The sequence below is a fragment of the Bombus pyrosoma genome, linkage group LG8, assembly GCF_014825855.1.
Source record: "Bombus pyrosoma isolate SC7728 linkage group LG8, ASM1482585v1, whole genome shotgun sequence".
NCBI classification, from domain to species: Eukaryota; Metazoa; Arthropoda; class Insecta; order Hymenoptera; family Apidae; genus Bombus; species Bombus pyrosoma.
The window spans coordinates 2,824,033-2,838,429 of NC_057777.1; the positions used below are offsets into that span (position 1 = coordinate 2,824,033).

General features: G+C 27.8%; 3 protein-coding genes across 5 annotated transcripts; 2 read left to right on the forward strand and 1 right to left on the reverse strand.

Annotated features, from left to right (window-relative positions):
- The first annotated feature begins 2,138 nt into the window (after nucleotides 1-2,138).
- LOC122570154 (histone-lysine N-methyltransferase PR-Set7) lies at nucleotides 2,139-5,104 on the forward strand. Of its 3 annotated transcripts, none has more exons than XM_043732114.1 (7): nucleotides 2,139-2,486; nucleotides 2,932-3,069; nucleotides 3,159-3,361; nucleotides 3,711-3,834; nucleotides 3,920-4,293; nucleotides 4,361-4,551; nucleotides 4,627-5,104. In XM_043732114.1, exons 2-7 carry the CDS (start codon nucleotides 3,033-3,035, stop codon nucleotides 4,835-4,837), a joined length of 1,140 nt encoding a protein of 379 aa, XP_043588049.1. In that variant the 5' UTR covers nucleotides 2,139-2,486; nucleotides 2,932-3,032; the 3' UTR covers nucleotides 4,838-5,104. The 3 variants fall into 3 exon arrangements, with proteins under 3 accessions (XP_043588049.1, XP_043588050.1, XP_043588048.1); XM_043732115.1 differs by having other exon boundaries at nucleotides 2,932-2,983; XM_043732113.1 differs by lacking the exon at nucleotides 2,932-3,069.
- A 990-nt stretch (nucleotides 5,105-6,094) lies between these two features.
- Nucleotides 6,095-8,974, reverse strand: LOC122570151. The gene is made up of 8 exons (XM_043732098.1): nucleotides 8,834-8,974; nucleotides 8,638-8,745; nucleotides 8,500-8,565; nucleotides 8,315-8,430; nucleotides 7,912-8,190; nucleotides 7,629-7,836; nucleotides 7,322-7,548; nucleotides 6,095-7,247 (listed from the first exon to the last, which is right to left on the reverse strand). The coding sequence occupies exons 1-8, from the start codon at nucleotides 8,879-8,881 to the stop codon at nucleotides 6,326-6,328; spliced, it is 1,974 nt and encodes a 657-aa protein (XP_043588033.1). The 5' UTR covers nucleotides 8,882-8,974; the 3' UTR covers nucleotides 6,095-6,325.
- Nucleotides 8,975-9,177: 203 nt separating this feature from the next.
- Nucleotides 9,178-14,374, forward strand: LOC122570150 (putative elongator complex protein 1). Its single transcript, XM_043732097.1, has 11 exons — nucleotides 9,178-10,181; nucleotides 10,264-10,761; nucleotides 10,874-11,088; nucleotides 11,177-11,583; nucleotides 11,659-12,739; nucleotides 12,831-13,024; nucleotides 13,104-13,368; nucleotides 13,455-13,591; nucleotides 13,656-13,810; nucleotides 13,882-13,945; nucleotides 14,003-14,374. The coding sequence occupies exons 1-11, from the start codon at nucleotides 9,318-9,320 to the stop codon at nucleotides 14,065-14,067; spliced, it is 3,945 nt and encodes a 1,314-aa protein (XP_043588032.1). The 5' UTR covers nucleotides 9,178-9,317; the 3' UTR covers nucleotides 14,068-14,374.
- Nucleotides 14,375-14,397: the final 23 nt, after the last annotated feature.

Genomic DNA, 14,397 nt, shown 5'->3' on the forward strand with positions numbered 1-14,397 from the left:
ACATCGATTCTTATTCCTCTTGATCAATGATATTATCTAATAATTCTAATTGAAACATTAGCTTATAATTAGATCGAAAAAGCAAAAGATAAACCCATATAAGGTGTTTAAAACACGAATAAAAAGAGCGGAAAATTCTGACATCTATCGACTATTCCGTAACTACATTTTTCATGACAATGCATGCAAATTTAAAGCGAACAGTGAGACAAGCAAGGATCGGTGTAAATAATATTAACAAAATATTTAGGCGTTAACATGCAATTTTGATAGTTCTAAATGATTAAAAATAAATGGTTCTTTTATATTGAGATAATTTTTAAGTATCTTGTTTCTTCAATCTGACAAAAAAACTTTGGATCAGTATATTTATTTATAATACCATTTAAATAGATAGTTCGCTGATTTACTGGCTCCTCTCTGATTTGTAGTACGAATCACAAGTCACTTTGACTAAAAACACGAAAGACACGGGAAGACAAGTCGTTGATACTTGTTAAAACGAGCACAATAATTTTTTAACAATTGCTTATTTGAGCACGTGTAGTTCGAAATTACAATGAACAGTAAACAAACCATGCATATCGCGTATCATGTGTTCGTAAGCGCGTGGTTACACTTAAATGAGCTGGGCGTACGCTTGGCAACGTTGCAGAGGCGCCGCGCTGATCGTTAGTTGATTTAAAGTATCCGCGGTAAAAAGAAAAGAATATGACAGCTATCTCTTTACAGAAATATTAAATAACTCAGATTTCGATAGATTTAAATTTTCTTTAGAAAATCAAAGAATTTCGAGCCGACGTTTTACTAAAATAATATGTGTTCATCTAGTATTCTACGATTGCTTACCTAAATCTATCTAAAAAATAACATCGTTCTAATACGATCGATCCGAGCTTCGCGCCGCTGACACCGCTATCTGGTGGCCAACTCCTGGAATTAAACGATATAGGAAAATGATTTGATTTCGTCAATTTTATATCGCGAATGTAGAAAATAAATAATTAAATTTATACGTTTAAGTTATCAATGTACGTACATATATATAAGACACTTTTAATTGTTGTATCTTGCTGCTTTATCTTATTTTTTTTAGTTAGAGTTAAACATATGTATTTTTTCAATGCGTCTTCGTAGTAATCATATAATGATATATTCTTTATTCTTAGAAGAAGATGTATATGTCTTTGAACATTTCTGTATTATATAAATCAAACCTTTTATTTAGTAAAAAGATCCGAATTTTATGACATTATATACGGTTTAGACGTATTTATTTACAAAGAAATTCTAGTATGACTAACAGTTGAATTTTACAATTTAAAACAGGTTTAGTTTAAGAAAATATAACATAATGAATTTATAATTTATGAAGCATGTATAGTGGCTCACGAAAATATTTAAATAGTCGTAGAAATTTTTTATATGTATATTATACAAAACATTTTAAAATTTCATTGGCATTGTAATGAAAAATTAAATTTCGCAAAAATCATCAAAAGTATTTAAACAGTCAATTGTTCGCTATATTAGTAGGCAGAATATGTAATGAGAGCATCTTTAGCAGTAATTGTATGTTTAAAATTACTATTCATGCTGTATATTAATTTTTCGCTATATATATGTCTGCAATATGTGTTTTGTGAGTTCTATACACCTTTTTGGAGTGATTTCAAATTTTACTATTATAAGCGAGATAATCGTGTCTCATTATAGTGTTAACGAAATTTTAAAAAGTTACATGTAATGCATATAATATAATATATCCATAAAAATCTGTTATAGTAGGTGTTCGAATAATTTTGTGAGCCATTGTAGGTTTAATTGTAAAGAAATATACAGATTAACATTGTAAAATCACATATATGTAGTTTATGAAATATATAACTCTATAGAAAGCGAACGTTGTAAAAATTTAACTTTGATTATTGAAGTATCAATTCCTCACTGATTGTATCGTACAAAATTAAATTGTATGGACACAAAGGAATAAAGATACGAGAAAAAATGGAAAACTTAATCTATAAAATGTATTTAGAGAGCAATAAAGGAAATATATGTGTGTATCTACAGTACTCAAAGATACAGATAGTATCTAATTTAATAATAGTATATCGTGTAGCATAGTAAGCAACATGGAGGCATATCCGGTATGTCATTTCGATGTTTGTAATTACAATTACTGCCTTGCCTCTTCTATAAAATGCTTCGAATAGATTAATGAAATTGTGAACAATGGCGGCGGTATAAATTACTTATTATTCGGTCTTAAATGTTGTCTCGTGTTTGTAAAAATAAAACGAACACGCTTCGTAAAAAATACACGAGTGTGAAAATTCGAATTAATCAAGGAATCATTTATGTTAAGCACATTAGCGTCGAAGTGAATCGAAACGGCCGTCTCGCGTAGCTAGAATTTTGTATGGGAAAAGTAGAGTCAGTATTCATTCGTTACATAGGAAAATCAAGGGGTAACATGGTGAAAGGTAGGAATATAATTCGAAAAAATTCATCTACATTTTCACTAAACATTTTATTCCGATAATCAGGTTATGTTTTGATGGTTTTCACTTCCTCTCTTCCTCTCCATTTTGAATGTTACCTCGAAGACGCTAGTTTCCCAGAACATCACTTAATTTCTGTACAATTTTTACCAAATAAATTGTTCCGAATTTTTATTTATACACTTACGCTCGTAAAATATATTTCTAGTCACCAGAAAATGATATACTCAAAAATATTAAATTTTATATTTCCGTACATATTTTTTATATTTTATTACTCATTCGTCACGCTTATTGTAACAAGCAATTATTATTGCAATAATATTTTCCACAAAGTGTTGTAGATATTAATATACATCTATGACAATACGATATTCACAGATATACATACATATATACTGTTACATATGTATACAATGTTGTGTAGGTTCTGTAATTACAATGATAAGACGTGAAACTTGATCAGTGACATAATATATGTACGTATAATGTACATAGTTTAAAAACTCAATAATTAACAAAAATGAAATGTTAGATAAAATTAATTATGATATAATTAGCTATGGTATATAATTTTGTATATTATCATATTTAATATCTTATATCTTGGAAGATTTATAAAATGTAGAGTATAAATAGTTAATTTAATTGCAGGAAGACGAAAACGTGTGCAAACAAGAAATACAATTCGTACAAGAGCTGCTGTTTTATCCCCTCAATATGATATAACTTCACCAATGAAGAAGGAGGCTAAACTGCATGATAGTAGTGTTAAAAATGTTAATTCTGATGAGATCCATTCATTATCTGAAGCACATAAAGTGCCTGTCTGCATAAGTTCCTTTTTCTATACACAAGTACGTAATTTGTTTCAAATATAAATTGAACATGTGAATTTTTCCTCTGGATGCCCAATTTTTTTGGTTGAAATTTATATTTACTAAAAGTACTTGTTAGAGTTCAATGATACCAATTTAAAGTTTAGAAATCTACTAATTCAAATGTTATAACCGTGTAAGACTGAGCATTTTTAGAGTATTTTACATGTTATTTTGATGCCATATTGGCTTCTATTTATGATTTGACCAATTGGTTCATTGTATTCATATTCTTTAATCTTAGTATATTTTATAACTTATATACAAATATATATTTTTTATTCAAAATGATAAAATATACAATAATGTCATTCATTTTAAAACATAGATTACAGATGTCCCTAAAAATAAAGCTTCTATCCTGCCTATTGAAGAAAGGTTTTATGGAAGTAAAGAAACCAATGATGTACAAAATGATATCCTCACTGATGTTGGTCAATTCAGAACGGATGGTAATATTTCATTAATTGCTAATTGATAGGTCATAATGTACATATATTTAAATGATAATGATTCAATAGATAAACAAATTTTCAGAAACACCTGTAGCAGTACCTATTCATGGTCCATCAACACCACACAGGATTAACATGCCAAACCATCAATTGGAAGATTTAGACGAAAGAAATACGAATGAAAATATGCATAAGAAACCTGTAGTAACTCCCACTCTTAATTTGGAGCAACAACCTTTAAAAAAGTCTGCTAATCAAAGCCGTAGAAAATTAACCAGCAATCAGTCTGCCACAAATCGGTCAATAGATTCTTCAAATATTAAAAGTACAAATCATAAGCTTACTGACTACTTTCCAGTACGCCGCAGTGTAAGAAAATCAAAGAAAGCTGTATTAGAAGAAAAGCAACGTGATATGGAAAATAAAGTGCTTTATCAAGTAGAAGAAGGCTTAGAAGTAAGACAAGTTGATGAAAGAAAGTTGTTATTTTATCGTAAATTCCACATAAAATATTTTTCTTTAGGTAAGACACTTTGCTGGTAAAGGTCGTGGTGTAGTAACAACACGAGAATTTATGAAAGGAGAATTTGTAGTAGAATATATTGGTGAATTAATCGATCAAGTAACAGCAAAGAAACGTGAAAAAATATACGCACAAGACCAGAACACTGGGTGTTATATGTATTATTTTCAACATCGTAATCATCAGTATTGGTAGGTATTTTCTTCATTATTGATCATAAAATTATTGTAAATCATTGACCACTTACAACATCACCATATTTTTAGCGTCGATGCAACAGCAGAGACTGATAAGTTAGGTAGATTAGTAAATCATTCAAGAAATGGTAATTTAATCGCTCGAGTCGTAGAAGTAGAGTCGACGCCACACCTGGTACTTACGGCGAAAGAAAATATACCTATAGGGGTGGAAATAACATATGATTACGGAGATCGAAGTCGCGAAGCTATTCGTCATCACCCATGGTTGGCATTATAGCGCTTTCAAATAATTAATTAATTAGTTATAATAGCATGATGTATTGTACAGCAGAATTCGTTCAATTGATTTTGTTCCTCCTATGAAGGAACATATAGAGAATTTTAGTTGAATTTCATGAATTAATCTGAGTAAAAATGTTTCTAAGATGAATGTATCTCTACTTTGATATAACAAATATGTAATTATATACTTCCTTATCTATGTAACAAAGCAAGAGGAATTAGAAGTATTTGATATTTTATAAAATTGATAGTCTAGCTTGCATACGTGTTTTCTTTATTACATAAATTTCATTCATAAACATTCATAAACTGTTAGAAACATCAAATTGACAAAATGGATATTAAAAATTTGTAATCAAATACTTTTTTAATGTTGTTACTATTATGTTTAATTATTATTTTACGACTGTAAGACATTTTCGTGTCACAGTTTATGAACAAATATGTACAGTTTCTTCACGATCTTTAATAACAAATGCTTCATCTAGTCTTAGATTCAGTCTAGTATTATTGACTACAGACAAGACACGTCATTAGACATCTTAATATACTAGGCGACAACCTTTTCTGGTTGAAGGATTTGTAATACATTGATATGATTACAAATGTGTTTTCTTTTCTTTTAAATATTTTATTACGGAGTACTTCGATCTCTGTGTTACGATGTCTGTACCGTAAAACAGTTACTTTTGTTTTCTGTCAATTTATCACTGCCAAATTCCAAATGACGTGAGAGGTAATTCGTAATTAACTTTATTAACGAAAGATGTTATGTAATAACATTATAAATAAAAGTAGTTTAATTGATAGAAGTAAATAATATTCGCAATCTCAATCTTTTTTGGAAATCTAGGAAACTGAGATATCGTAATTCATCTTTTATTATATGCAAGTAAAAAACTAAAAGAAATGCCTTCACATGAAGAAATAAAATATTTATGATCTTTCATATTCTAAATAAATCTCTATAAAATTTTGTATATATTTTGCCTAAGTACTTTCACCAATATTTCATCAGTATTTCTTTTATTGAATAATATTTACTATTAGTTTTAAGTATACCTTATAATAACTTATAAAACGAGTTAATAGTTTACTGTAGAATTTTATCATTGCCAAGTATATTTATGCGATAATTTATTCGTGTTTTTTATCGATTTGTTGAAGCATTTTATACAATTGTATGACAGAAATAAATTAAAAAAATTAAAATTCTATGTTGATAGTAGTATTGTAATAGTGTATGTTAATATTAATCATTATTGTCATTATCATTAGTATTATACAGGACATAACTTATACAGATACAGTTTTATTTTAATGAGAATCATACATAAAATATGTAATTTATTTCAAATCTGTAAATAAACACATTATAGTATGTATTCTCACAAAATATATTAGTATTTTATCATATGAATGAAACTACTTGATTCCCAATACAAAGTATTTTCGTAACAATAAATACGTATTGCATGATTTTTTATTTATTCTCCACTGTAATTTCTTCATCATCCTCAGAATTTTCACCGCTTCCTATAAAAGTTTCTTCTTTTGCTTTTAAAAATGGTGGTGGTAAAAGAGATGAGAACTCCGATTTTTTTGGTAAATATATAATATTACTTAGTGACATTTCTTCTATTAATGTGTCATCCATATTCTTTCCCTTTAAATCTTCTTCACTTTTAATAATCGATTGAGCAACATTAGATTTTTCAGGTAATACATGTAATTGCGGTTTTGTTCCATAATTAGAAATTTTATTATTACTCTTTATTAAAGAAGAAGTATTAAAGGAAGGCATGGGTGGAGGTGTGGGAATTTGCTGAAGCTGATCATCTGAAGTACTTGTTTTTGTTATAGCTTTATACATTCGCTCAAGTGCCTTTGATTCTCTTTCAGACATAGATTTTTTCTTATCGGCTAAAGCGTCCTTTAATTCAACCATAAAATTTTTAAACAACGTTTTATCTCGTTTAGAACTGTACAGTGATATTTCGTCGGCTTCTTCACTCAAAGGCTTCAAATATTCTTCCCTAATATATTCTTCGAATACCTCATCCATAATTTCCGGTTCTGAATCAGTTACAATATGGATATTCGAATTTGCATTTAACATTGGAATATTCGTTTCCATACAGTTAATTGTAGAACCACTATTTTGCGATTTTACAAGAAATAGACTACTAAACTCAATAAAATCTTTTGCAGTGTCAATACTTTTTTGAGCTGCAGTTAACTTCTGCATTGTATTCTCCATACAACCTTCGTTTGTTACATTTTCAATTACATCGTTATCAATATCTTGGAGTATTGATAATACATGGCTGTAAGCCAACTGTAATTTATTAGAAGCTAAATAGAGGTGCATATATAAATCTTGCCATTTAGATGAATCTGGACCTCTAAAATAATAGAAACACATAAACAATCTGTAATTTTTAACATTTATAAAGACATTTTAAAAAAGCATTCTTACCTGTATTTATATGATATGGGTTCTAGTTTAAAACTATAATAAGCATCAATGTGTTCTGATAACTTGTTTTTATATATGCTTAAATACATGATTAAAAAACGTATGATATAGGCCAATTGTAATTCAGGAATTTTCTTGTATGATTGCTGCCAAGTATAATTATCGTATGCTATAGTTAATAAATACAACATCTCAGACTGAGCAAGGATATAAGTATGATATAGAGTCTATTAAAAAAATAACATAATGTATAAAAATATACAAATATTAATTACAAAATAAGTACTAGAAGATATTTCATTTCAACCTTCAATTTTTGATAATTTATTTCACCATGTATTTCAAATGATTTACTATCAAATCTCGTTAATAAATCTTCATTACAAATATCTACTGGTAGCAGTTTCATAAGAGTTAAAGAAGCATGATAATAGATGCAAGCAATAACTCCCAAATATTTTACTAAATTTTCCATTATGGGTTGCAAATATTTCAGTCTACCTGCTGTGAGATCACTGTTGAATTAGATATATTAGAAATAATATAATATTACATAATAGTCTAATAAATTGTAAAATTTAAAAGCTTACGAAAATTGTTGGGAACTTTTCCCTTGGTGCAATTTTATTTTATAGCCATATTTCAAAATTTTCAGTCCCTTCTTACAAAGATCAAAGAAATCATTCTGTAAAGACACAATAGATTTTAGATCCCTATGTGCCCTTATTCTCAAAAATTCTATATAACTAATGCAATATAATACAGCTAATGTAAATAAACTAGCTGAACTTTTATATTGGGTATTATAAGACATATAGACTGAGGATGATAAAATAGTGCCAAATAAAATAAATTTTGATGTTATAGTCCTGCAAAAAAGATAATATTATAGGTATCATTTTATTTGATTTGACTCTTGCACCAATTTTTGCTTTTTATAGTTGAGATAATTATAGTTAATTTCAGTATCATTTGATAAATTTAAAAATTTACCTCCATGGTTTATATTCATATTTATCAAGAAAACTATGTATTGCACAACCATGATCATTTAAAAGAATTTTCGCATTTAAAATAGTTTCCACCTGTTTGTAGGATATACTATCATCCTAACATAAATAAAATTCTTCATTATAAATATTTTATAGTATTAAGCATGTTGAGTATAATATCTATACCTGAATTATTCCCAAGTATATAGAATATAATTTTTTAAAAATATTTTTTACGTTAAATATACAATCCTAAAAATACAAAAATTATTTATAAAATGCATATCGTATGATTTTCATTGATTCATTTAAAAAAGTACTCACAAATAGTTTATGATACTTCTTTTCATTTTTAGGTATTTGTTTTTCTATTGTTACACTTTCAAAGTCGGTATAACCTAATTTGCGTAAATGTTCGTATAATGACGAACCCTAAAAAATAAAAAGTAAAATAGAATAAAATATTAAACAATGATATACTTATTGATTATTTATCAGATGTAGATAAAATTTAAAATACTTTTATGACAACATCTTCGTCTTCATCAGTGATATCAGTAGAATTCATGGTGTATTTATGTTTGAAACAAACAATGAATTATATAATATTATTTCAAGAATTTAAGTTTCTTTTACATTCATAAAATATACTTGTCAGAATATTTTATTGATATATTTTAGGTTAGGTAAAGATATTTCACATGTCACTTTATTTTTTTGTTGTTGTATAATATATAATTTGAACAGCTTCATCATTCCTTATTCAATATAATTTCTGTTTTAAACTTATTTAATTTATTCTATTTATATAAAATAGAAAAAACTATAGAACTGTTTTCATTATTGTCCTATAGATGTATCTCTCACATTGACCTATATATTTTGAATTGTGTAGAGGTTAGTTTTAGTAGTAGAGGAAGTTTTCGCTTCTGTACCTCCAGTGAACCGCAAACAAAAATTTCTCGATTATTTTTTATATGCTTTTATCACGTTATTATTAAATAATGAAGAATTTGGTAGTAAAACAACGCACTAGTCGTCTTTTAAATATTCTAGAAAATCAAATTTCAAATGTAAAAGATTTAAAAATATTGTATACTGTTGATTCAACTAATGATGATTTTTATATGCTTTTAAAAAATAAGTTATGTAAAATTCCATCGAATTATGTAGAAGACATAAGTTTCTACGAAATCGATGAAAATTTAGAATTCATCGGTTTGGAATATTGTAGTGTAACACAAGAACTATATGGCGTCTGTAAATCTGGCAATATTATAAGAATAAATCTAGAACCGGAATTTAGATACGAATTGATAACTGATTTAAACACAGATTTACAATGCATGAAACTAAGCCCAGATCATGAAATAATCATATTAGTTACAATTAGTGGTATTGTGATTACAATGGTATCTACTTTTGAAATAATCTCAGAGGTAGATCTGCATGCACAATATTTTGGTCAAAAGCAATTTGTAACTGTTGGTTGGGGTAAGAAGGAAACTCAGTTTCATGGTTCAGAAGGAAAAAAAGCAGCAGTATCTAAACCAACAGAAATATGTAAAAACGATCTAGATGATGGATTATATAAAATAACTTGGCGTGATGATGGTTTGTTATTTGCTGTTGGTTTGTTACATCCCGAAAATAAAGTTAGACAGTTTAAGGTATTCAATAGAGAAGGTATTTTACAATACACCAGTGAGTTCGCTAATGGTTTGGAAGAATCATTGTCATGGAAACCATCTGGTAGTTTAATTGCAGCAACACAGATTTCACAAAACAAGCACCTTGTTGTATTCTTTGAGAAAAATGGTTTAAAACACAGAGAATTTTCACTTCCTTTTAAACCAAAAGAAATTAGGGTATGTGTGAAAATTTGCATTTATTATTATTCTGAATAAATTTAAGAGTATGATAATTTTAATATTTTAAAACTTATTTTAGGTGAAAGATTTATTTTGGTCTCCAGATTCAGAAATTTTGACTATTTGGTGTCAAATTCAGGCAGATTCTTCTTCAGTTCTACAATTATGGACAGAAAATAATTATCATTGGTATTTGAAACAAACTATTAAATTTTCCACAGATAACTCACTGATATGTGCCACATGGAGTACAACATCTTGTTTCAAAAAGCTGATTGTTTTAACATACAAAGAACTTATCACGTTTGACTATAATTGGTCTGTTGATCATAGTAGAGGCATAACTGTACATGATAAATCTGTTATTGGCATCATTGATGGAAATAAGTCATTAATGACTGGTCTTAGAGTAGGAATTGTACCACCACCAATGGCACATAAAACTTTAGAAACTTCTGAGTCCATAAATGCTATTGTTTTTGCACCTGATCTAAAAGGCAAAGCTACCTGGATAGACAGCAATGCATTCTTCTGTGTTTCTGCCAGTAAAAAATTAATATTTTACAAGTATTTAGTGGTAAATATAAATGAATTATAAATTATTGCATTATGAATTATAATTATTGCATAAATAAATTGCATAAATTATTGCATAAATGAATTATAAACTAATGCATTTAAAAAATTAGGATTCATTCTTCTTAAACTATGAACATGTTGGAACATATGATATTAAATGGGATATTCTACTAGAGCATAAAAATTTCTTTTACAATATGCATCACTTTTTATGGCTTAATGAAAACAACATTTTATGTTCATTGTCAATAAATGATCAGAGTTTCCTTTGTGTTTTGATGTTAAGTGCAATAGAAGATCAAGCACAGGGACAAGTTATATTGAGGTATATTTATGAAAAAAATTTGTTTAATTTAAAAGTAGTATAAATTATACTTTAGTTTCAAAAATTAATAATTCTTTAATGTTTAAAGGCGAATACACATTATGGATGGTTTGATTCAACATATAGTTCATTCTCCAGATTCAGATGAAGCATACATAATTGTAGACAATTCCATTACAAAATATACAAAAGAAACAGAACTAGTTCCAGTTGATACACAATTGCAACGATATACCTATAAAGTAGAAGTTGTGAAAATTGGTACAAAGCACGTGGTACTGTCATTATATCATAGGAACTGTTTTGCAATTAATGGAAAGCAAATTGCTAACAATATCACAAGCTTTTTCGTTCACTCGGAATTTTTACTTCTTACAACTGCACAAAATACTTTAATATGCGTTAACTTGAACGAGAATGACTTTGAAGAATTAATAAAGCAAGATTTGACTGTAAAGCCATGGGAAAATCGACTCAATGATAAGTCATTTTCAGGTATACCAATCATTAATTTCTAATTGTTAAGTTATTTTTAATATTATAATTAAGATGATTAATCAATATTTTTAGATATGAATATTAGAAGAGTGGAAAGGGGATCTCAATTGATTGCAGCTATTCCTAAAGATTCCAAAGTTGTTTTGCAAATGCCTCGTGGAAACCTAGAATGCATTCAACCAAGGGCATTGTCTTTGTATATTATCGGATTTTACTTAGACAATTGCAATTATTTATCTGCCTTCGATTTAATGCGGAGACAACGAATAAACTTAAACTTAATCTATGACTATAATCCAAAAAAATTTATCGAGAATGCAAATAAATTCGTGGAACAAGTTTCCAAAGCGAGTTGGTTGAGTTTATTCTTGTCTGAGTTAGCAGATGAAGACGTTACCACGACAATATATGCAAATTACTATCGAAGACATCAGTCAGAATCAAGAAACCTTGAAATAAATAAAATTGAATCAATTTGCAGTTTACTACGAAACATTATGGAAGAAAGGAACAACTCTGATCATTTAATTCAACCGATATTAATCAGTTTGGTAAAAGATAAAAAAAAGCAAGGAATAGAAGCTGCGCTAACGAAAATAAAGGACATTCAGAAGTTAGAGGAAAAAGGTACGGGATATGAGGAACACATAATGTCTGATGAAGCACTAAAATATTTGTTATACATAATGGATGTGAATGTACTATTTGATATAGCTTTAGGAATGTACGATTTTGATTTGACTATGTTCATTGCTTCTAAGTCACAAAAAGATCCCAAAGAATATATTCCATTTCTTAATGGCTTGAAAAAGCTTGATGAAAATTATATGAAATATTCTATTGATTTACATTTGAAACGTTATGAGTCTGCTCTTGAACATATTGCAAAAGAATCAAACAGATTTAACGAATGTATAAATTTGATACGCAATTATAATCTGTATACAAAAGCTTTAAAATTATTTGAGAAGAAAAGCAAAATGTATAAGGAGGTAGCCAGAAGTTATGGTGAATATTTATTGAATAAACGACACTATCATGAAGCTGGAATTATGTTTCATAGATCTGGTGACATCAAAGAAGCTTTAAATGCTTATAAATTAGCCAGTTGTTGGCAAGATGTTATTATACTATCTACTCAAATGGAACTAAGGTTGATATAAGTAATAGATATAAAACAGATTGAAGTCATTATTATAGATTTATAAATTTATAAAATTAAATTATATCAAATTATATTTCAGTGAAACAGAAAAACACGTGATTTACCAGGATCTTGTAGAACGTCTAAAAACTGATAAAAAGTATGAGGAAGCTGCACATATTTTAATTAATTATTTCAAAGATGCAAAGGAAGCTATAATCTCTTTATGTAATGGTAAACAATGGAAAGATGCTGTAAGAATTGCGCATGATACCAAAAATCTAGATTTGATTGGTAGGTTTACACTTTCAAAAATAGTACATAAGTTAAATTTCAATTTACTACATTATTAATTAAAATTGTTATATTTTAGAATGTCATATAAAACCTAGTGTATACGAATATGCGGATCACGCTCTATCACAAATAAAAAAAAATAGACAAGATTTTGAGCGATATAAATTGCGTCTTGCAACAGTCAGGCACAATATTTCTCAGAGAAACATAAAATCGCACAATGAAATACTTTGTGATAATGAGTCGATATGTAATAAAGGCATTTCAGATATTCTTAGCGATACAAGTAGCGTTGTTAGTTCAACTTTGAGTCAAAGATCGAAATTGTCCACTATGTCTGGGTAAAGACGTTTGAGAATAATGAATAAAGATTTTTTAATAAATTTGTGTTAAAAATTAAATATGTTTACGTGTGTATTATTTTTAGAAAAAGTTATAGATCCAGCAAAAATCGAAGAAAGCAGGAAAGGAAATTTTTAAGTTTAAAAGAAGGCAGTGTCTTCGAGGATCTGGCATTAATACAAACTTTGTATCAAATTATCAGCAATATGTACAAAGAACGAGGTTTGTGTACTTATTTATAGAAATTAATTATCATATAAAGATTATATAATATTTCTAATTTCAGACGATTTGCACATATTGATACAAATGCTTTTGTATTTCGATGACGATGAATATGCGGAAAAAATACAAAATTCCATGGAAGAGTTACTTTTAATAATAGAAAAAGATAAATCTGAAATCTGGGATAAATCTGCAGCTTCAAGCTTAGCAGAAATGGTACATATTACGCCATAATTATAATTGAATTAATTAATTGCACTATTTTTTATGTTTGTAAAAAATTTTAGGAAAATACAGAACTTACGACGATGACAGATTCACAAGGATTCTCTACCTGTTACAAATTAGTTGGTAAGTTATTGTTAAACTACCGAGGAAACTTATCCTAATTATTACTTGAATTTTCAGAATCTTATATTACACATCCACCGGTAGCTAATTCTTCACCTTGGAAATTGAACATATTTTACTAATTACAGTAAATATTTTTAGAAATCTAATTTTGAATTATATTTTACAATTAGAATCTTTCCATTAAAAAAAGGATACATTTATTTCTGCTTATTTTTCCATTTATTTAATAAATCTCTAAGTTATTTATCATCAAAGATAATTTCTCTCTAGGTATATATGAAATAAAATATGTTACAATAATTATCATAGTTTATAACAAAGTTTTGCGAGGCAAACTCGCAGCTTTATAGTAATCTATTGATTTATATTATAAAACAAACATCTCGGTATAAATTCAAATATATATATTATAATATAATATTTAAATTTGTATGAATTATATATGATAC